Raw genomic sequence first — 23558 nt, forward strand, 5'->3', positions numbered from 1 at the left:
ATCTGCCAACATCTTGTATTGAAAAGCTCCAGCTGATAATGATGAGTCCAGAATATTCATTATCTCCTGAGTCTCTCCGCCTTCCTGCTGCTGAATGACAGTTTTTTTTCCATATCAATCAGCAGCAGGTGGGCAGGGGAGTGGCTATAGCTCTGAATAAAAAAAAAAAAAAAAAACGCTGGACTCACTGACACCACGCTGGACTCAAATCAGCTCATTAGCATGCAGCATCTTTGTGTGTATATTATCAGGTAACCATCTGTCACACCAGTAAGTGAATACATCTAGGGTACTTAATAGAAGTTAATGATTGTATATAATTAGTTAGATTATAATCAAATATCCACATGACAGGTTCCCTTTAACTCCTTAAGGACACAGCCTTATTTCACCTTAGACCGGGTTTACACATAAGCGTACCCGATAAGCGCTGTTTACAAGCGTGCTTATCGGGCGTTTACATACGTGCGAGTGAAACAAGCAAACGCCCATTGTCACGCGTTCCCGCTAGGTCTATGTGCGGGAACGCGTGACAATGCGCCCCAAAGAAGCTCCTGTACTTCTTGGCGATCGTACGCTCTGGTGAGAACCATGCCGATAGCGAAGCATTGGTTTTTGCTTGTTGAGCGTTTTACAGCGCGTAGGAACGCGCTGTAAAACGCTCAGGTGTGAACCCAGCCTTAAGGACCCGGACACTTTTTGCAAATCTGACCAGTGTCACTTTAAGTGGTGATAACTTTAAAACGCTTTTACTTATCCAGGCCATTCTGAGACTGTTTTTTTGTCACATATTGTACTTCATGACACTGGTAAAATGAAGTAAAAAAATATATTTTTATTTATAAAAAAAATACCAAATTTACAATTTTTTTTTTAACAAATTGCAAATTTCCAACTTTCAATTTCTCTACTTCAATAATACATAGTAATACCTACAAAAATAGTTATTACTTTACATTCCCCATATTTCTACTTCATGTTTGGATCATTTTGGGAATTACATTTTATTTTTTGGGGACGTTATAAGGCTTAGAAGCAAATCTTGAAATTTTTCAGAAACATAGTACATAAGGCGGAAAAAAGACATTTGTCCATCCAGTTCGGCCTGTCATCCTGCAAGTTGATCCAGAGGAAGGCAAAAAAAAACTGTGAGGTAGAAGCCAATTTTCCTCACTTTAGGGGAGTAAAAATTCCTTCCCGACTCCAATCAGGCAATCAGAATAAATCCCTGGATCAACGATATCTCTCTAGTAGCTATAGCCTGTAATATTATTACGCTCCACAAATACATCCAGGCCCCTCTTGAATTCCTTTATTGTACTCACCATCACCACCTCCTCAGGCAGAGAGTTCCATATTCTCACTGCTCTTACCGTAAAGAATCCTCTTCTATGTTTGTGTACAAACCTTCTTTCCTCCAGACGCAGAGGATGTCCCCTCGTCACAGTCACCGTCCTGGGAATGAATAGATGATGGGATAGATCTCTGTACTGACCCCTGATATATTTATACATATTAATTAGATCTCCTCTCAGTCGTCTTTTTTCTAAAGTGAATAATCCTAATTTTGATAATCTTTCAGGGTACTGTAGTTGCCCCATTCCAGTTATTACTTTAGTTGCCCTCCTCTGGACCCTCTCCAGCTCTGCTATGTCTGCCTTGTTCACTGGAGCCCAGAACTGTACACAGTACACCATGTGTGGTCTGACTAATGATTTGTAAAGTGGTAGGACTATGTTCTCATCACGGGAATCTATGCCCCTTCTGATGCAACCCATTATCTTGTTGGCCTTGGCAGCAGCTGCCTGACACTGTTTTTTGCAGCTTAGTTTGCTGTTTATTAAAATTCCTAGATCTTTTTCCATGTCAGTGTTACTGAGTGTTTTACCATTTAATAAGTACAGGTGACTTGCATTATTCCTTCCCATGTGCATAACTTTACATTTGTCAGTGTTAAACCCCATCTGCCACTTATCTGCCCAAGCCTCCAATCTATTCAGATCGCTCTGTAGTAGTATACTGTCCTCATCAGTGTTAATTACTTTACACAGTTTAGTGTCATCTGCGAAAATTTATATTTTACTATGCAAGCCTTCTACAAGAACATTAATAAATATATTGAAGAGAATAGGGCCCAATACTGACCCCTGAGGTACTCCACTAGTGACAGTGACCCAATCTGAGTATGTACCATTAATAACCACCCTCTGTTTTCTATCATTGAGCCAGTTACTTACCCACTTACAGACGTTTTCTCCCAGTCCGAGCACTCTCATTTTATATACTAACCTTTTATGTGGTACAGTGTCAAATGCTTTGGAGAAGTCCAGATACACGACATCCATTGATTCGCCGCTGTCAAGTCTAGAACTTACCTCCTCATAGAAACTGATTAAATTAGTTTGACATGACCGATCCCTCACGAAGCCATGCTGATATGGCGTTATTTGCTTATTTCCGTTAAGATGCTCTAACATAGCATCTCTCAGAAAACCTTCAAACAGTTTACCCACAACAGATGTTAAACTTACCGGCCTATAGTTTCCAGGCTCTGTTTTTGGACCCTTTTTGAATATTGGCACCACATTTGCCATGCGCCAATCCTGTGGGACATTCCCTGTCAATATAGAATCTGCAAATATCAGAAATAAGGGGCTGGCTATGACATTACTTAATTCCCTTAGGATACGGGGGTGTATGCCATCCGGTCCTGGCGATTTGTCTATTTTAATCTTTTTAAGTCGCTGCTGCACTTCTTCCTGGGTCAGACAGGACACTTTTAATGGGGAATTTATTTCAACATTCGGCATGTCATCTGACAGTTTATTTTCCTCAGCGAATACATTGGAGAAAAAATATTTAACAGCTTTGCTTTCTCCTCATCGCTCTCTGCGACTCCCCCCTCATTACTCTTTAACGGACCGACACCTTCAGATTTATACTTTTTAACATTTATATAATTGAAGAACATTTTAGGGTTAGTTTTACTCTCTTTGGCAATTAATCTCTCGGTCTCTAGTTTGGCCGCTTTTGTTTTTTACATGGTTTTTTTTTTTTTCCTTATAGTTTTCGGTGCTTCCGTCTACCCTCCTGTTTTAGTGTTTTATATGCTTTCTTTTTGTCATTTATTGCTTTCTTTACAGTTCTGTTTATCCACATTGGTTTCTTTTTGTTTTATTCCCATACGGTATGTACCTCTCACAATGAGATTTTAGGATGCTTTTAAAGATATGCCATTTTGTGGCTGTATTTTTAATTGTGAGGACTTTTGAATGATAATTGGAAGGTTATTACTTTGTGGTCACTCTTTCCCAGGTTCCCCCAACCTGCACGTCTGTTGTTCTGTCAGGCCTATTGGCTAATACTAAGTCCAGTATGGCCATCCCTCTAGTCGTGTCCTGAACCAGTTGGGAGAGGTAATTGTCTTTGGTTATTGCCAAGAACCTGTTTCCTTTATGAGATATACAAGTTTCAGTTTCCCAGTCTATATCTGGGTAGTTGAATTCCCCCATAATAACCACCTCATTATGATTTGCCGCCTCGTTTAGTAGTAGACTAAACTTTAAAAAAAAACACTTTTTAAGGACCAGTTCATGTCTGAAGTCACTTTGTGAAGTTTACATAATAGAAACCACCCAAAATGATCCCATTCTAGAAACTACACCCCTCAAAGTATAGTAGCGGGCGTACAGGGAAAGGTCGGCCGTATGGTTTTTGGAAGGCAGATTTTGCTGGACTGGTTTATTTACACCATGTCCCATTTAAAGCCCTCCTGATTGACCCCTAGAGTAGAAACTTCATAAAAGTGACCCCATCTAAGAAACTACGGGATAAAGTGGCAGTTTTGTTGGGACTATTTTTAGGATACATATGATTTTTGGTTGCTCTATATAAAATTTTTGTGAGGTAAGGTTACCCTAAATAGAAATTCTGAAATTTCATCTCCATTTGCCATAAACTTTTAAGGAACACCTAAAGGGTTAATAAAGTTTGTAAAATCAGTTTTGAATACCTTGAGGGGTGTAGTTTCTTAGATGGGGTCACTTTTATGGCATTTCTACTCTAGGGGTGCATCAGGGAGGCTCCAAATGGACATGGTGCCCAAAAAAAAGGCAATCAAAATCTGCCTTCCAGAAACCATACGGCATTCCTTACCTTCTGCGCCCTGCAACGTGCCCGTACAGCAGTTTACGACCACATATGGGGTGTTTCTGTAAACTGCGGCATGAGGGTAATAAATATTTGGCACCGTTTTTATTTTATATTTTTTACCATGTTCATCTGAGGGGTTGGGGGGTATTATTAGAGCAGATTATTACGGACGCAGCGATACCTAATATGTCTATTTATTTTAGTTTAACAAAATAATATTTTTGAATTTTTTTTGGGTGTCTCAAGTCTGAGAACCATAGTTTATTTATCAGATTGTCAGCGGCTAAATTGTGATATAAATTTAGTACTCCATGGAAGTGTGGTACTCCCTGAAGCAACTGTCAATGAAGAGGCCCGGATGATTGGGACAAGTGTCACATTTAGTAGTGGTGTCCTTCCGTATCCCCCTCCTGCGACACACACACTGCACTTTTTTTGGGTTCGGCCCTTCTTTCCGGTATGGGGGACCACTGGCTAAATTGTGAAATAAATTTAGTACTCCATGGAAGTGTGGTACTCCCTGAAGCAACTGTCAATGCAGAGGCCCGGATGATTGGGGCACGTGTCACATTGAGAAGTGGTGTCCTTCCGTATCCCCCTCCTGCGACACACACTGCACTTTTTTTGGGTTCGGCCCTTCTTTCCGGTATGGGGGACCACACCTGGAAAGTGTTGGCCAGGGACGATCCAGGCGCCTCCAGTTCCCGAGGTACTCCGGCCTGCTCTTTCCCGGTCAGAAAAGATCAGGGCCTTGAGGACTGCCTCATAGAACTGAAGGAATGTCCCTGTGCTGCCAGCGCTCTGGGACAGCACAAAAGAGTTGTACAAAGCAACCTGTACCAAGTAGACCACAACTTTTTTGTACTATGCCCGGGTTTTGCGCATGGCGTTCTATGGCTTGAGGACTTCATCAGAGAGATCAACTCCTCCCATATAACGATTGTAGTTGACGATACAGTTGGGCTTGAGGGCCGTTGCCGCAGTACCTCGCACAGGGACAAGGGTGATGCCGTTACCATGAATTGTGGACAGTACAAGGACATCCCTCTTGTCCTCATCTCTGACCAGCAACAGGTTTCCACTGGTAAGGGCTCGGGTCTCACCTCTGGGGATAGGTACCTGGAGGGGGTGGGCAGGGAGGCCGCGTTGATTTTTCCGCACGGTCCCACAAGCGGACGTGGATCTGGCGGCGAGGGACTGGAACAAGGGGATACTAGTATAAAAGGTATCCACGTACAAGTGGTAACCCTTATCTAGCAGTGGGTGCATAAGGTCCCACACACGTTTTCCGCTAAGACCCAGAGTGGGGGGACATTCTGGGGGTTGAATACAGGAATCTCGCCCCTCGTACACATGAAACTTGTAATTGTACCCTGAGTTTGTACAGCTTCACGCCAATACCTCGCCTGCTTAGAGGGAACATACTGGCGGAAAATGAGTCAGCAATGAGAAACTCATCAACTGTTATCTACTAAACAGCAGTGTGTAGGACATACGGTCACGGTGTAAGCGGTGTGTAGGACATACGGTCACGGTGTAAGCGGTGTGTAGGACATACGGTCACGGTGTAAGCGGTGTGTAGGACATACGGTCACGGTGTAAGCGGTGTGTAGGACATACGGTCACGGTGTAAGCGGTGTGTAGGACAGACGGTCACGGTGTCAGCGGTGTGTAGGACATACGGTCACGGTGTATAGGAGATATGGTCACGGTGTAAGCGGTGTGTAGGAGATATGGTCACGGTGTAAGCGGTGTGTAGGAGATATGGTCACGGTGTAAGCGGTGTGTAGGAGATATGGTCACGGTGTAAGCGGTGTGTAGGAGATATGGTCACGGTGTAAGCGGTGTGTAGGAGATATGGTCACGGTGTAAGCGGTGTGTAGGAGATATGGTCACGGTGTAAGCGGTGTGTAGGAGATATGGTCACGGTGTAAGCGGTGTGTAGGAGATATGGTCACGGTGTAAGCGGTGTGTAGGAGATATGGTCACGGTGTAAGCGGTGTGTAGGAGATATGGTCACGGTGTAAGCGGTGTGTAGGAGATATGGTCACGGTGTAAGCGGTGTGTAGGAGATACGGTCACGGTGTAAGCGGTGTGTAGGAGATACGGTCACGGTGTAAGCGGTGTGTAGGAGATACGGTCACGGTGTCAGCGGTGTGTAGGAGATACGGTCACGGTGTCAGCGGTGTGTAGGAGATACGGTCACGGTGTAAGCAGTGTGTAGGAGATACGGTCACAGTGTAAGCGGTGTGTAGGAGATACGGTCGTTTAATTCTCCATTGTTACAGTATTTATAGTTACCTCATCAGTATTACAGTCACTCACATTGGTTGAATTAGCACATGGATACACATGTGAGCAGTAACGCCACGTCAAGGCTTCAACCCTTGTTACTGACCAGTCACACACACCATGCTTTTCATTCATACGCATTTGGTATTCCAGATGTTTTGGACTACACCTCTCATTATGCTTTGCCAGCATGATGGAAGATGTAATTCACAGCATGTGGACGGCCTATGGTTACCTACCTCTGAACTAGCGGTGATCACAGTACACAATGGTGAAGTAGCTGTGCAAACAGGAGCAGCTTGTCACGTGTCAGATGCCCCTTCAATGCTCCAGCCAGGGCGCGGGCCTCAAACATGGGCTTCTTCATTCCACTTCAGGTACTTTGTGTTCCATAGGAGAACATGCTTGTCAGAGTTGTGACACACACAAAAAACAAAAACAAAAAACAGGTTAGAGTAAATGGCAGAACAGGCGCAGTGCATGCAGACTTACGGTCCACATATATACAGCAGACAGACACACAGATTGTGGGAGACACAGAGACGGAGATTACAGAATTCAGTGAGCGACGGATTTGGTGGCAGATGTGTCCCTCTGGCTGGGGGGCAGCTTCTCATCCTTCTCTGAGTGACTAGATGGCTGCAGTTTCGTAGCAAAAAGCATGCCATGGCATAGGAGATCTAGGAAAAAATATTTTTGGATGAAACTAGGGTTGTACACATCTAACACACAGGCCACACTTACTGCACAGCTCCCCCAAATATAATACACTGCCCCCCCCCCACATGTAACACACAGTCCCGCCATCTAATACACTGCCCCCAAACATCTAACGCACAGACAACCCCAATATACTTCACAGACCCCCCAATCTACTGCAAAGACCACCCCAATATATAGCGCAGACCCCCCAAAATATACTGTGCAGACACCCCCCAAAATATACTGTGCAGACACCCCCATATACTACTCAGACAGTACCCTATATACTATGCAGACACCCCCCCAATATACTGCACAGACACCCCAATATACACTGCGCAGACAGCTCCCCATATACTGCGCAGACACCCCCCAATATATTGCGCAGACAGCCCCCCCCAATATATTGCGCACAGCCCCCAATATACTGCGCAGACAGCCCCCATATACTGCACAGATAGCCCCCATATACTGCGCAGACAACCCCCCATATATTGCACAGACACCTCCCCAATATATTGCGCAGATAGCCCCCATATATTGAAGACACCCCCCATATACTGCACAGATAGCCCCCATATACTGCGCAGACAACCCCCAATATATTGCACAGACAGCCCCCCATATACTGCGCAGACCCCCCAATATATTGCACAGGCAGACCCCACATGTCTGAGAGTGTTGGGAGCAGGGAGAGACTGACCTGATAGAACAGTCAGGATACTCCAGATGATTAGACCCCGCGCGTGCGCTGTGAGAGGTAGGGAGATTTAATAGAACATTTTCGGTATGAGAGATCTCCCTGTCCGCCGCGCGTGCGCACTGTCCCATAATTTTTGCCTTCCCTGTAAAGCTGCTGAAGCTCCCGGTGTAGTATAACGCTACACCCGGCTAAATCCCATGACTGGGGAGGACCAGGTCCCTCCCAGTCATGGGATTTAGTCACAACCATTCCAACATACAGTCCCACGTTTCCGAGACCCCGCCCCTTCCTGTGACATCATGCCTACCAGGAGCAACTCCATTCTAGTCACTACCTTGGGGGCGTGCCTTGTGTGTGTACTGCAGGACTCTATGGTGGTTAGACTTTCCACAGCATGTAAGGGATTGCAGTCTTGTCTCATCAGAACGGAACTTCTCCTTCCATGATCCTGGCAGCTCTGTGAAGAAAGCGGCCGGTAGGTTGTGCGCGGTCTGCGACGCGTGGAGGTAGCTGCTGTGTGCAGCGGCTCAGCCTCTCACAGCTGGCTTTACCCATCAGTCCTATCTATATTATTGACCCACCTAAGCCCCCAGCCAGATGTGGTGACAAGAACACATGTGCCCCAGAGTAAGCAGCAGCAGGAGTCCTCTGTGGAAGCTTGTTCTGTGAGTGGAGGGAAGTATGATCTAGTATCTTATAGCCAGAGCAGAGGATAAATGTACAGTGAGCTGTGCCTGGCATGAGGGGGAGAGAATAGTATGGCATGGGAAAAGAATACATATTCTCTGACTGGCATGAGGGAAGAGAAAACAAAACCTATGACTGTCCTGGAAAGAGAATACGTATGCTGTGACTGGCATAGGGAGAGAATACGTATGCTGTGACTGGCATAGGGAGAGAATACGTATGCTGTCACTGGCATAGGGAGAGAATACGTATGCTGTGACTGGCATAGGGAGAGAATACGTATGCTGTGACTGGCATGGGAAAAGAATACATATTCTCTGACTGGCATGAGGGAAGAGAAAACAAAACCTATGACTGTCCCGGAAAGAGAATACGTATGCTGTGTCTGGCATAGGGAGAGAATACGTATGCTGTGACTGGCATAGGGAGAGAATACGTATGCTGTGACTGGCATAGGGAGAGAATACGTATGCTGTGACTGGCATAGGGAGAGAATACGTATGCTGTGACTGGCATAGGGAGAGAATACGTATGCTGTGACTGGCATAGGGAGAGAATACGTATGCTGTGACTGGCATAGGGAGAGAATACGTATGCTGTGACTGGCATAGGGAGAGAATACGTATGCTGTGACTGGCATAGGGAGAGAATACGTATGCTGTGACTGGCATAGGGAGCGAATACGTATGCTGTGACTGGCATAGGGAGAGAATACGTATGCTGTGACTGGCATAGGGAGAGAATACGTATGCTGTGACTGGCATAGGGAGAGAATACGTATGCTGTGACTGGCATTGGGAGCGAATACGTATGCTGTGACTGGCATTGGGAGCGAATACGTATGCTGTGACTGGCATAGGGAGAGAATACGTATGCTGTGACTGGCATAGGGAGAGAATACGTATGCTGTGACTGGCATAGGGAGAGAATACGTATGCTGTGACTGGCATAGGGAGAGAATACGTATGCTGTGACTGGCATAGGGAGAGAATACGTATGCTGTGACTGGCATAGGGAGAGAATACGTATGCTGTGACTGGCATAGGGAGAGAATACGTATGCTGTGACTGGCATAGGGAGAGAATACGTATGCTGTGACTGGCATAGGGAGAGAATACGTATGCTGTGACTGGCATAGGGAGAGAATACGTATGCTGTGACTGGCATAGGGAGAGAATACGTATGCTGTGACTGGCATAGGGAGAGAATACGTATGCTGTGACTGGCATAGGGAGAGAATACGTATGCTGTGACTGGCATAGGGAGAGAATACGTATGCTGTGACTGGCATAGGGAGAGAATACGTATGCTGTGACTGGCATAGGGAGAGAATACGTATGCTGTGACTGGCATAGGGAGAGAATACGTATGCTGTGACTGGCATAGGGAGAGAATACGTATGCTGTGACTGGCATAGGGAGAGAATACGTATGCTGTGACTGGCATGGGAAAAGAATACATATTCTCTGACTGGCATGAGGGAAGAGAAAACAAAACCTATGACTGTCCCGGAAAGAGAATACGTATGCTGTGTCTGGCATAGGGAGAGAATACGTATGCTGTGACTGGCATAGGGAGAGAATACGTATGCTGTGACTGGCATAGGGAGAGAATACGTATGCTGTGACTGGCATAGGGAGAGAATACGTATGCTGTGACTGGCATAGGGAGAGAATACGTATGCTGTGACTGGCATAGGGAGAGAATACGTATGCTGTGACTGGCATAGGGAGAGAATACGTATGCTGTGACTGGCATAGGGAGAGAATACGTATGCTGTGACTGGCATAGGGAGAGAATACGTATGCTGTGACTGGCATAGGGAGAGAATACGTATGCTGTGACTGGCATAGGGAGAGAATACGTATGCTGTGACTGGCATAGGGAGAGAATACGTATGCTGTGACTGGCATAGGGAGAGAATACGTATGCTGTGACTGGCATAGGGAGAGAATACGTATGTTGTGACTGTCCTGGAAAGAGAATACGTATGCTGTGACTGGCATAGGGAGAGAATACGTATGCTATGACTGGCATAGGGAGAGAATACGTATGCTATGACTGGCATAGGGAGAGAATACGTATGCTGTGACTGGCATAGGGAGAGAATACGTATGCTGTGACTGGCATAGGGAGAGAATACGTATGCTGTGACTGGCATAGGGAGAGAATACGTATGCTGTGACTGGCATAGGGAGAGAATACGTATGCTGTGACTGGCATAGGGAGAGAATACGTATGCTGTGACTGGCATAGGGAGAGAATACGTATGCTGTGACTGGCATAGGGAGAGAATACGTATGCTGTGACTGGCATAGGGAGAGAATACGTATGCTGTGACTGGCATAGGGAGAGAATACGTATGCTGTGACTGGCATAGGGAGAGAATACGTATGCTGTGACTGGCATAGGGAGAGAATACGTATGCTGTGACTGGCATAGGGAGAGAATACGTATGCTGTGACTGGCATAGGGAGAGAATACGTATGCTGTGACTGGCATAGGGAGAGAATACGTATGCTGTGACTGGCATAGGGAGAGAATACGTATGCTGTTACTGGCATAGGGAGAGAATACGTATGCTGTGACTGGCATGGGAAAAGAATACATATTCTCTGACTGGCATGAGGGAAGAGAAAACAAAACCTATGACTGTCCCGGAAAGAGAATACGTATGCTGTGTCTGGCATAGGGAGAGAATACGTATGCTGTGACTGGCATAGGGAGAGAATACGTATGCTGTGACTGGCATAGGGAGAGAATACGTATGCTGTGACTGGCATAGGGAGAGAATACGTATGCTGTGACTGGCATAGGGAGAGAATACGTATGCTGTGACTGGTATAGGGAGAGAATACGTATGCTGTGACTGGCATAGGGAGAGAATACGTATGCTGTGACTGGCATAGGGAGAGAATACGTATGTTGTGACTGTCCTGGAAAGAGAATACGTATGCTGTGACTGGCATAGGGAGAGAATACGTATGCTATGACTGGCATAGGGAGAGAATACGTATGCTGTGACTGGCATAGGGAGAGAATACGTATGCTGTGACTGGCATAGGGAGAGAATACGTATGCTGTGACTGGCATAGGGAGAGAATACGTATGCTGTGACTGGCATGGGAAAAGAATACATATTCTCTGACTGGCATGAGAGAAGAGAAAACAAAACCTATGACTGTCCCGGAAAGAGAATACGTATGCTGTGTCTGGCATAGGGAGAGAATGCATATGCTGTGACTGGCATAGGGAGAGAATACGTATGCTGTGACTGGCATAGGGAGAGAATACGTATGCCGTGACTGGCATTGGGAGAGAATACATATGCCGTGACTGGCATAGGGAGAGAATACGTATGCCGTGACTGGCATAGGGAGAGAATACGTATGCCGTGACTGGCATAGGGAGAGAATACGTATGCCGTGACTGGCATAGGGAGAGAATACGTATGCCGTGACTGGCATAGGGAGAGAATACGTATGCCGTGACTGGCATAGGGAGAGAATACGTATGCCGTGACTGGCATAGGGAGAGAATACGTATGCCGTGACTGGCATAGGGAGAGAATACGTATGCCGTGACTGGCATAGGGAGAGAATACGTATGCCGTGACTGGCATAGGGAGAGAATACGTATGCCGTGACTGGCATAGGGAGAGAATACGTATGCCGTGACTGGCATAGGGAGAGAATACGTATGCCGTGACTGGCATAGGGAGAGAATACGTATGCCGTGACTGGCATAGGGAGAGAATACGTATGCCGTGACTGGCATAGGGAGAGAATACGTATGCCGTGACTGGCATAGGGAGAGAATACGTATGCCGTGACTGGCATAGGGAGAGAATACGTATGCCGTGACTGGCATAGGGAGAGAATACGTATGCCGTGACTGGCATTGGGAGCGAATACGTATGCTGTGACTGGCATAGGGAGAGAATACGTATGCTGTGACTGGCATAGGGAGAGAATACGTATGCTGTGACTGGCATAGGGAGAGAATACGTATGCTGTGACTGGCATAGGGAGAGAATACGTATGCCGTGACTGGCATAGGGAGAGAATACGTATGCCGTGACTGGCATAGGGAGAGAATACGTATGCCGTGACTGGCATAGGGAGAGAATACGTATGCCGTGACTGGCAAAAGGAGAGAATACGTATGCCGTGACTGGCATAGGGAGAGAATTCCTATGCTGTGACTGGCATAGGGAGAGAATATGTATGCCCTGTGTGATGTCCGCAAAAATTGCTCATAGCACACGGATGAATGTATAAGGCCCTAGTTTGCACTCTTTCTTTTACATGTATGTCATACCAGGAGGGGATGCAGGCACAGCTCTTTGGCAGAGATGGGTGTTGTGCTACTCTGTGACAGTCTTTCACCAGACCTTTGCTTGGAGACAAATGGGACTTAATGATGCTTTTGTATTGTGTGCATTTTACTTTTCACAGGGTGCTTTGCAGTTGAGAATTCAACAATGGATGTAGAAGGTTCACTTGATTTATTTCCTGGTGATGACAGTTATGATGGAGAATATAACAGCAGTGTTTTAAGTGAAACCAGTTCAGGTCTTGAAGATTCCAGCTTTGGAGAAGCTGAAGAGGAGCTGGAAACTTCTAACTTCCAGCCTCTGTCTGTTGTTCCTGCCGTCTCTGATGAAAATGGTGCTGAGCCAGGTACTGTATGTCAAAATGCTCACTATACCCCTTGTTAAATTCAGTTTCTGAAATGGGGTCACTTCTTTTGTCTGTCTGTAGTTGTCAGTAGGCCTCATGCACATGGTGCCCTGCAGGACACCCAAACGGCAGTTTGTGACTACATAGGGGGTGTTGCTGTGTTCAGTGGAAAATGGGTAACACGTTGTGGGACTCATGCTACATTTATCCCCTGTACCCCTTGTGAAAATGAAAAACATGCAACATTTTGTTGGAAAATATTTGATTTTTTCCCTTATGCCTCCCCAACGGTTGACTTTGCCTCCTATGGACAGGAAACAATGCCCCAAATTAGAGTCTCTTCCTGCTGTCTTCTTCACGTGTGTTTCCTGTCTATCAGAACACTTAGAAACCTCTTGCAAGTCTGTTCTGCATTCTTTGTTGTTGCCTTAGGCCTCATGCACACAACCGTTTTTTTTTTAAGGTCCGCAAAAACGGGGTCCGTAGGTCCGTGATCCGTGACCGATTTTTCGTCCGTGGGTCTTCCTTGATTTTTGTAGGATCCACGGACATGAAAAAAGAAAAAAAAATCTAAGTCAAGTTTGCCATTGAAATGATAGGAAAAAACGGACACGGATCACGGACGCGGATGACAATCTTGTGTACATCTGTGTTTTTTCACGGACCCTTTGACTTGAATGGGTCCGTGAACCTTTGGCCGTGAAAAAAATAGGACAGGTCATATTTTTTTCACGGCCAGGAAACACGGATCACGGATGCGGCTGCCAAACGGTGCATATTCCGATTTTTCCACGGACCCATTGAAAGTCAATAGGTCCGCGAAAAAAAACCGGAAAACTGCACAACGGTCACGAATGCACACAACGGTCGTGTGCATGAGGCCTTATGCCCAGCTACTTTTTTCCTTCCCCAGTATCTTTTTGGACTTTACAAAGTTAGTGTATTGCTAACAAATCAGGCAAATTGCTAACTACTACACCATTTCAGGTTCAGATACTGTTTAAAGGGAGACTACACGCACCACTACACCACCACGCAAAAGTAAAATACCATAATTTTGGCCCCATAAGATGCACTTTTTCCCCCATAAATGTCACTGTGTTTTATGGGGCAAATACTAATGAGCGCTTCCATTACCCCCAAATTCTGTTCCCATGAGGAAATAAAGGAAGTATGTGTTATATAATGCTGAGATTTTCTTCCTGGGTTCCCGACTCTGTAAAGCTAATGTCTCAAAAGCGGAGAGTACAGTAGAAGTTGAGATTAAAACATTATGGCTTTTAACCCCTTAAGGACACAGCCTTATTTCACCTTAAGGACCAGGCCATTTTTTGCAAATCTGACCAGTGTCATTTTAAGTGCTGATAACTTTAAAATGCTTTGACTTATCCAGGCCGTTCTGAGACAGTTTTTTTCGTCACATATTGTACTTCATGACACTGGTAAAAAAATAGAAACCACCCAAAAATGACCCCATTCTAAAAACTACACCCTCAAACTACACCCTAAAACTGATTTTACAAACTTTGTTTACTCTTTAGGTGTTCCACAAGAATTAATGGAAAATAGAGATACCATTTCAAAATTTCACTTTTTTGGCAGATTTTCCATTTTAATAATTTTTTTTCAGTTACAAAGCAAGGGTTAACAGCCAAACCAGACTCAATATTTATGGCCCTAATTCTGTAGTTTGCAAAAACACCACATATGTGGTGGTAAACCGCTGTACGGGGACACGGCAGGGCGCAGAAGGAAAGCAATGCCATACGGTTTCTGGAAGGCAGGTTTTGCTGGACTGGTTTTTTTTGCACCATGTCCCATTTGAAGCCCCCCTGATGCACCCCTAGAGTAGAAACTCCATAAAAGTGACCCCATTTTAGAAACTACGGGATAGGGTGGAAGTTTTTTTTGGTACTAGTTTAGGTTACAATGATTTTTGGTTGCTCTATATTACACTTTTTGTGAGGCAAGATAACAAGAAATAGCTGTTTTGGCACCGTTTTTATTTTTTGTTATTTGCAACATTCATCTGACAGGTTAGATCATGTGGTATTTTTATAGACCAGGCTGTCACGGACGTGGCGATACCTAATATGTATACTTTTTTTTTATTTTATTTTTTTATGTAAGTTTTACACAATGATTTCTTTTTTAAAGCAAAAAAAAATCATGTTTTTAGTGTTTTCAGGGCGATTACCTTGGGTAGGGTATGATTTTTGCGGGATGAGATGACGGTTTTATTGGCACTATTTTGGGGTGCGTGTGACTTTTTGATCGCTTGCTATTGCACTTTTTGTGATGTAAGGTGACACAAAATGGTTTATTTAGCACAGTTTTTATTTTACATTTTTTACGGTGTTCATCTGAGGGGTTAGGTCATGTGATATATTTATAGAGTCGGTCGATACGGACGCGGTGATACCTAATATGTATACTTTTTTTATCTATTTATGTAAGTTTTACACAATAATATCATTTTTGAAACAAAAACAAAATCATGTTTTAGTGTCTCCGTAGTCTGAGAGCCATAGTTTTTTCAGTTTTTGGGCGATTATGTTAGGTAGGGTCTCATTTTTTGCGGGATGAGATGACGGTTTGATTGGCACTATATTGGGGTGCATATGACTTTTTGATCGCTTGCTATTACACTTTTTGTGATGTAAGGTGAGAAAAAATGGTTTATTTAGCACAGTTTTTATTTTTTATTCTTTCGGTGTTCATCTGAGGGGTTAGGTCATGTGATATTTTTATAGAGCTGGTCAATACGGACGCAGCGATACCTAATATGTATACTTTTTATTTATTTAGGTAAGTTTTACACAATAATATTTTTGAAACAAAAAAAATGATGTTTTAGTGTCTGCATATTCTGAGCCATAGATTTTATTTTTTTTGGGCGATTGTCTCAGGTAGGGGCTCATTTTTTTGCGGGATGAGGTGACGGTTAGATTGGCTCTTTTTTGGTGGGCAAACTCCTTTTTGATCGCTTGCTGTTGTACTTTTTGTGATGTAATGTGACAAAAAAATGATTTCTTTAGCACAGTTTTTATTTTTTGCGGTGTTCATCTGAGGGGTTAGGTCATGTGATATGTTTATAGAGCCGGTCGATATGTTTTTGTTTATTTTTACTTGACACTTAAAAAAATTTTTGGGGGGGAAACTTTGTTTTTTCAACTTTTTTTTTTCACTTTTTTTTTTGGCCCACTTTGGGACTTGAACTTTTGGGGGTCTAATCCTTTGCAATGCATCCCAATGCCATCGGTTCCCCCCCACAGCCGCATGTGGACCCGATGGCACTGCCACACGCCACCACCGCAATGGATAAAAGCCGCAAACCGCAGGTCTGAATTGACCTGCGGTTTGCGGCGATCACCGACATGGGGGGATCACGGGACCCCCCGGGCATTTAGCCGAAGTGCCTGCTCAATGATTTGAGCAGGCACCGGCTTCTGCTGCGCGGCGGTGATCGGAAATACACAGGGCGTACAGGTACGCCCTGTGTGCTTAAGTACCAGGACATAAGGGCGTCCTATGTCCTGAAGAGGTTACTGTAATTCAAAACATGGTACAAATAGGGGCGGAGCCTGGCCACTGTATGTGATAGAAACATAGAATGTGTTTGCAGATAAGAACCATTTGGCCCATCTAGTCTGCCCAATATACTGAATACTATGAATAGCCCCTGGCCCTATCTTATATGAAGGATGGCCTTATGCCTATCCCATGCATGCTTAAACTCCTTCACTGTATTTGCAGCTACCACTTCTGCAGGAAGGCTATTCCATGCATCCACTACTCTCTCAGTAAAGTAATACTTCCTGATATTACTTGTAAACCTTTGGCCCTCTAATTTAAAACTATGTCCTCTTGTAGCAGTTTTTCTTCTTTTAAATATTTTCTTCTCGTTTACCTTGTTGATTCCCTTTATGTATTTATAAGTTTCTATCATATCCCCTCTGTCTTGTCTTTCTTCCAAGCTATACAGGTCCTTTAATCTTTCCTGGTAAGTTTTATCCTGCAATCCATGTACTAGTTTAGTAGCTCTTCTCTGAACTCTCTCCAAAGTATCAATATCCTTCTGGAGATATGGTCTCCAGTACTGCGCACAATACTCCAAATGAGGTCTCACTAGTGCTCTGTAGAGCGGCATGAGCACCTCCCTCTTTCTACTAGTAATTCCTCTTGCTATACACCCAAGCATTCTGCTAGCATTTCCTGCTGCTCTATGACATTGTCTGCCTACCTTTAAGTCTTCTGAAATAATGACCACTAAATCCCTTTCCTCAGATACTGAGGGTAGGACTGTATCACTGATTTTATATTCTGCTCTTGGGTTTTTACGCCCCAGGTGCATTATCTTGCACTTATCAACATAACATTTTTGTTGCCAGATTTTTGACCATTCCTCTAGTTTTCCCAAGTCCTTTACCATTTGGTGTATCCCTCCAGGAACATCAACCCTGTTACAAATCTTTGTGTCATCAGCAAAAAGACACACCTTACCATCGAGGCCTTCTGCAATTTCGCTGATAAAGATATTAAACAATACGGGTCCCAGAACAGATCCCTGAGGTACCCCCACTGGTAACAAGACCATGGTCTGAATATACTCCATTGACTACGACCCTCTGCTGTCTGTCCCTCAGCCACTGCCTAATCCATTCAACAATATGGGAGTCCAAGACCAAAGACTGCAATTTATTGAAATACCTTCTATGTGGGACAATATCAAAAGCCTTACTGAAGTCTAGATAAGCGATGTCTACTGCACCTCCGCCATCTATTACTTTAGTCACCCTATCAAAAAAATCAATAAGATTAGTTTGACATGATCTCCCTGAAGTAAACCTGAAGTTTTTCATCTTTCAATCCATGGGATTATGGTTGAGTATGGTTTCCATTAAAGGGGTTATCCGACTTAAATAAATCTATTCTAATTGATTTTATTGTAGACCAGTGAATGATTCTTAAAATCACTTTCATCACCTAGCTATCACTATTTGGCCAGTTCAGTTCTGGGTCATGTGACCCCCGACGTCAGCAAGCTGGCTCTGCTGATGACGTTTCGTTTACAGCCTTTTCCCTGCTTGAGGGAGTGTCCAGGCTCTGTAAACGAAACGTCAGAGCCTCTGGTGCCCTCCCCCCTCCAGAAAAAAATCCAAATCTCTACCCTTGCAAGACGAACTAGTATCGCTGAGAGCAAAGCTTATCTTTTGATTAATTCAACTAAAAAGTACTTTAAACACCTGATATATGCATATGCGGATAGAGGGGGTAGATTAACGTCCTCCCTCCTCAAAAAAGTCAGAGCCAAAGCCTTCATTCACAAACTCAAAACTGAATCTGGTAAAATGCTCACCTCTACTGAGGAGATTGCAAATGCTTTCCATCGCTTTTATTCTAAGCTATACAACTTGAATAAACTAGATGCAACTTGAATAAACTAGATGATGCAGATTTAGACTCAAGAGCTATAGAAGCTACCCAGAAATTCTTGCATTCCTTAAAACTCCCTTCCCTTGCCCCTTGAGCCGCATCAGACCTGGTCCGCCCCTTTTCAGAAGAAGAAATCAAACCGGTTATGTGGAGTTTCTTGCCTAAAAAGAGCCTAGACCTGATGGTTTCCCCTGCCCTATTTCAAAATCTTCCATGAGATTTTGGTCCTTCACTTAACAAGGATGTGTAATGCTTTTCTCTCGGGAAGCGTCCTTTCTAGACAACCTCAAGAAGCTTTTATTACATTGATACCCAAGGAGGGAAAAGATCCCACGGAATGCGGCAGTTATAGGCCAATCTCTCTACTCAACCAAGATCTAAAAATCTGGGCTAAACTACTCGCCAACAGGATTAGATCCATCATTCCCTCTCTAGTAGGCCCCGAACAAGTCGGTTTTGTCCAGGGGAGAGAGGGGAAAACAAACACAGCTAGACTTTTTCATGCAATTAACACAGCCCACATCACTAAAACGCCACTAGTCCTTCTCAGCATTGATGCCGAGAAGGCTTTCAATAGGGTTAACTGGGAATTCATGGCAGCTACTCTACGTAAATTTGCTTTTCCACAGCCTTTGATACATGCAATTTTTATGCTATATCAGGCTCCCCATGCGCGCCTCAATATAAATGGCACACTTTCACCAGTATTTGAAATCGTGAACGGAACCAGACAAGGGTGCCCTTTGTCCCACTCCTTATTTGTTCTAGTAATGGAAATCTTGCTCCAACGTGTCAGGGAACATGAACAAATACACGTATCTTTAGGGGGGATACAGCTGAAATTTTTAGCTTTTGCTGACCATCTGTTGTTTCTTCCGGAGATCGCACAGTTATTGCAAGACTACGGCCTTATGTCTAACTATAAGGTCAACTCTACCAAGTCAGAGGTACTAAATATTTCTGTTCCCCGGCCATTGGTACCAGTCTTAAGGTTGAGCACTACTTTTGCTTGGGCTCCTTCATCCATTACCTATTTAGGTGTGCGTCTTTCTAGAGACCTCTCAGATCTTTATCATTTGAACTACTCTACTTTGCTAATGGAGATCACACACTTACTGAAATCCTATGAGAAATTGTGGATCTCCTGGCTTGGGGAGATGTCCAAGTTTTTCTGGAAAAATAAGATATCACGATTGGCACATTCTTTAATGATCAGGAGGAAAGAGATAGGAGGCTTAGGGTTACCTGATGTTCAATTATATTACAAGGCGGGCAGGCTGAATAAATGGCTGAAGATGTTGTTCCGAGTTGGGGAAAAGGACCCTTTCACAATCTCCTCCTCGTGGAACAAGAGCTCAGATCTAGAAAATATGTGGTTTTCCGGCCCTAGGTTCAAACCTGATGGAAAGGACAACCCCATCTTAACAGGCCCAGTGGAAGTATGGAGGCACCTGTCTCAAAGTCTGCCTCCTCGTCCCTCTTATGCTAATGTCCCTACCACCTGTTTTGATTGCCTCTCCAGGAGTGGCTAAAGAGGGTCTGTGGAGTTTCTTGACAAATTGGAATCTGGGGGACGCATTCAAAGTCATCCCATCAAATGAAACCTTTAAAACCTTTTTCCCAGTGGAGGTGTCTGAGATGTCTGGTTCCTTTTATTATGCCCACTTTAAATGTATATGTACCAAGTACTTGGATAAGACAGTTCCAGAGAGGACCCCTACAGCTTTTGAAAAGCTGATGTTGTCAAAACTTCCCGAATCCAGGAAAATATCTCATTTATATCAGCAATTTATTATGCACAATATATGGCAGGTGCAGCACTATGAAGTGCCTTTTGCGCTGTGGCATTAGAAGAATTTTGGTATTTCTGAATTTTAGTCACTTTTAGTCTAACCAGACTGTCTATTACTCTGTAATTCCTCTAGCGCCCTTCTATGGAAACAGTAGGTTTAAAGAGCACACAAAATGCTTGAAATAACGTCTTTATTAACTTCAACTTTTCTTCATACAACACTGCCGCCTCCGCAGCAGATAGTCCATGTACATAAGACGTGGTAAAAAGATATCACAAAATGGCGGTATGATTAAGATGGTGGTTCAATTGTTCAATCTTGTCATTCAACATAAAATGGTGGATATATTTCTCTTTTCAGTATCTGTACTGTCACTTTAAGTTATTTAAGCAACATGATCTCTCTGACAGGTATATCTAAGGTCTAACTAATAGTTCTACTTGCAGTATGCAGTTAGCAGTGACAATTTGTAGATTGGTTGAGTATGATCTGGTATGGTTGTATGCAATTTGGATTGCAATATGGAATCTGAATGCTTGCAATTGTATGCTTGTAATTTGTAGCTTGCAATTTGTATTTGCAATTGTATGGTTGCAATTGGTGGAACTGTAAATAAACACATATCTAGTTGAGTATACAGTTTTAAACACAATACTATCAAGATGAACATTATATAACTATTCTAAATACCTATATTGGCCTCTTGTTCCCATAAAACTCAGCTCTCAGTGGAGTGAATGTCCTCTTAAGCTCCTGTATAATAATAATAGAATAATGATTCTAGCAGCAGGAGCTGGGGGAATTCCCAGACAGGCTGTGTGTGAGGCTGGCTGTGATTGGAGAAAACTCTTGCTGTGTGAGAAGCTGGCTGTGATTGGTCTAGACTTTTGCCCAGCAACAAAAGATTAACACAATACTTTCTGTTTCTGCTGTCACCGAGCCTACTTTACACTCCATGAACTCCAAAGGCATATTATCTTTCTCTGCTTCCGTGAACACAAAACGCAACAGCCATATGACAACCAAAACATGATGTCACAGTAAATAACTGTGCTTTTGTCTTTAACACATAAACATAGGAACTGTATTAAGGCTATTGGCAGGTTTAGCTGTGTAACGGACCACCTGGCAACCTGACTGAGTACCTCCGTTGATGGATGCTCCTAGCATTTTCCTGAGGTTTCCAAGCACTCTGGCAGACTCCATGATCACCGAACCGAAGAAGCATATAAATCCTCTCAAGCATATGAATGCTGTAGACAGTGGAATAGGAATCCATACGAATAGGTTTACGCTCCTAGCATTCAAACTGGAACAGCATACCATAAATCCTCCCCCAAGAATGAGATGACACTTCACTTTGAGGGTTAAAACAGGAACTGATTTTATTTAGACATAGCACACCTACTTTAAACCCCCCCAACAGCCTAATTTCCATACAATAGGGCACATGGAGGACTATGGTACAAGGAAGGGTGGGGCCCGACAATAGCAAGGGCTGATGGGAGATTTGAGGAGGGACAGAGCAGCTGGTTTAAACTGGTCTCCTAGTGTCCCTGAGACAACACCTTGCTGGGGGAACAATGGGACAGGAAAAAGGGGGAGGAGAAGAGGCACAGAACAGCAATGCCTTCAACACAGCAAACACCACAGTAAGAGCAAGACATATACAGCTCACAACACACAATTTAACCGAACCCATAATAACATACATAATATTTAAGACAGCCTGAATGCAATCTGCTACACAGTCTTAAAGGGCATTGTTCCTAAAAGTTATAATATGTCCACGGATGGTCCTTAAAGGGCCAGTAGCAGCAATATAAAATACCACATGCCCAAATTGCATTCAAACGTACAAATTTACCAGGGGCCATAGTCAGCAGGTAGAAGGCGGGTAGCCAGTCCTCTCCAATGCCCAGTGGCGAGGCGGGTTCCGCCACAAGCTGTATACACATATAAGCTATACTAGCAATCTAGGTAGGGATCGACCGATTATCGGTTTTACCGATATTATCGGCCGATATTGAGGATTTTGACTGTTATCGGTATCGGAATTTATTTTGCAGATATTCCGATAACGTATGGGGAACACAGATCACGCTGCTGATGGGGGAGAAGGAAGCAGTGTCCCCTCCCGTGCTGCTGCTGCCGCTGCCACCATTGAGAGGACAGGGGACAAGAGAAGGGGAGGGGCTGTCGCCACTACGCCACCAATGAAGATAGCTGTCTCATTCATTCATATACAGGAGGCGGGAGCTTGCTGCAGAATCACATAGCCGGCTCCCGACCTCTATGAGCGGTAGCTGCGATCTGCGGTAGTTAACCCCTCAGGTGCCGCAGGATCGCAGCTAACTCTCATGGAGGTCGGGAGCCCGCTATGTGATTCTGCAGCCAGCTCCCGCCTCCTGTATATGAACGAATTAGAGATTTATCTTCAATGGTGTCGCAGTGCACCCCCCAAGCCCCCCAGTATTAATCATTATTGGCAGTGTCCACAGGGTCCCCTCTTCCTTCCTCCTCCGATCTGAGCCCCAGCAGTGTAAGCCTGGGGCGCCAATCGGTTACCATGGCAGCCAGGACGCTATTGAAGCCCTGGCTGCCATGGTAAGCTTCATGCTGCTGTGTGCAGCTCTGTAGAGCTCTATTAGGGTGAATAGGACAAGGGTTCTAGTCCCTAAGAGGGCTAAAAGTTAGTAAAAAAATAAAAAATAATTATAATATTAAGTATAAATGAAAAAGATAGATTTACAAAAAAAAAAAAGCTACACGTTATCAATAAACATTCTTTTTTAGCAAGAATTTTTATTTTTTTTTCAAAAATGAAAATTCACAGAATGTCAGTATAAATGATCGTCTATCGGCCTGAAAGTTCACAAATTATCTGTATCGGCCCTAAAAATCAATATCGGTCGATCCCTAAACCTAGGACAGGTCTTAGCTGGCCAGCTACACTCCTACCAAAATTACCTAAAATTCTATGTTCTCAGTGGTAGGACTTGAACATGAATTTGAGGAATTTTCCATCAGGTTCTCAACTTCCAAATGTCTTATCACTCTCAAGTAGAACAACTTGAGTGGAGTAGTGAGACTTTTTACTTTTTTGTCAAG

At 44.1% G+C, this 23558-nt stretch overlaps 1 protein-coding gene across 4 annotated transcripts in view; it reads left to right on the top strand.

Annotated features, from left to right (window-relative positions):
- The first annotated feature begins 8175 nt into the window (after positions 1-8175).
- The window catches only part of L3MBTL2 (L3MBTL histone methyl-lysine binding protein 2), a 517603-nt gene continuing 502220 nt past the window's right edge, over positions 8176-23558 (top strand). For all 4 annotated transcript variants that reach the window (XM_044301290.1, XM_044301288.1, XM_044301291.1 and 1 more), the window contains exons 1-2: positions 8176-8324; positions 12994-13218. In XM_044301290.1, coding sequence (XP_044157225.1) covers positions 13020-13218 — 199 coding nt within the window. In that variant the 5' untranslated portion in view covers positions 8176-8324; positions 12994-13019. The remainder of the gene's footprint in view (positions 8325-12993; positions 13219-23558) is intronic.

The sequence above is a fragment of the Bufo gargarizans genome, chromosome 7 (genome assembly GCF_014858855.1).
Source record: "Bufo gargarizans isolate SCDJY-AF-19 chromosome 7, ASM1485885v1, whole genome shotgun sequence".
NCBI classification, from domain to species: domain Eukaryota; kingdom Metazoa; phylum Chordata; class Amphibia; order Anura; family Bufonidae; genus Bufo; species Bufo gargarizans.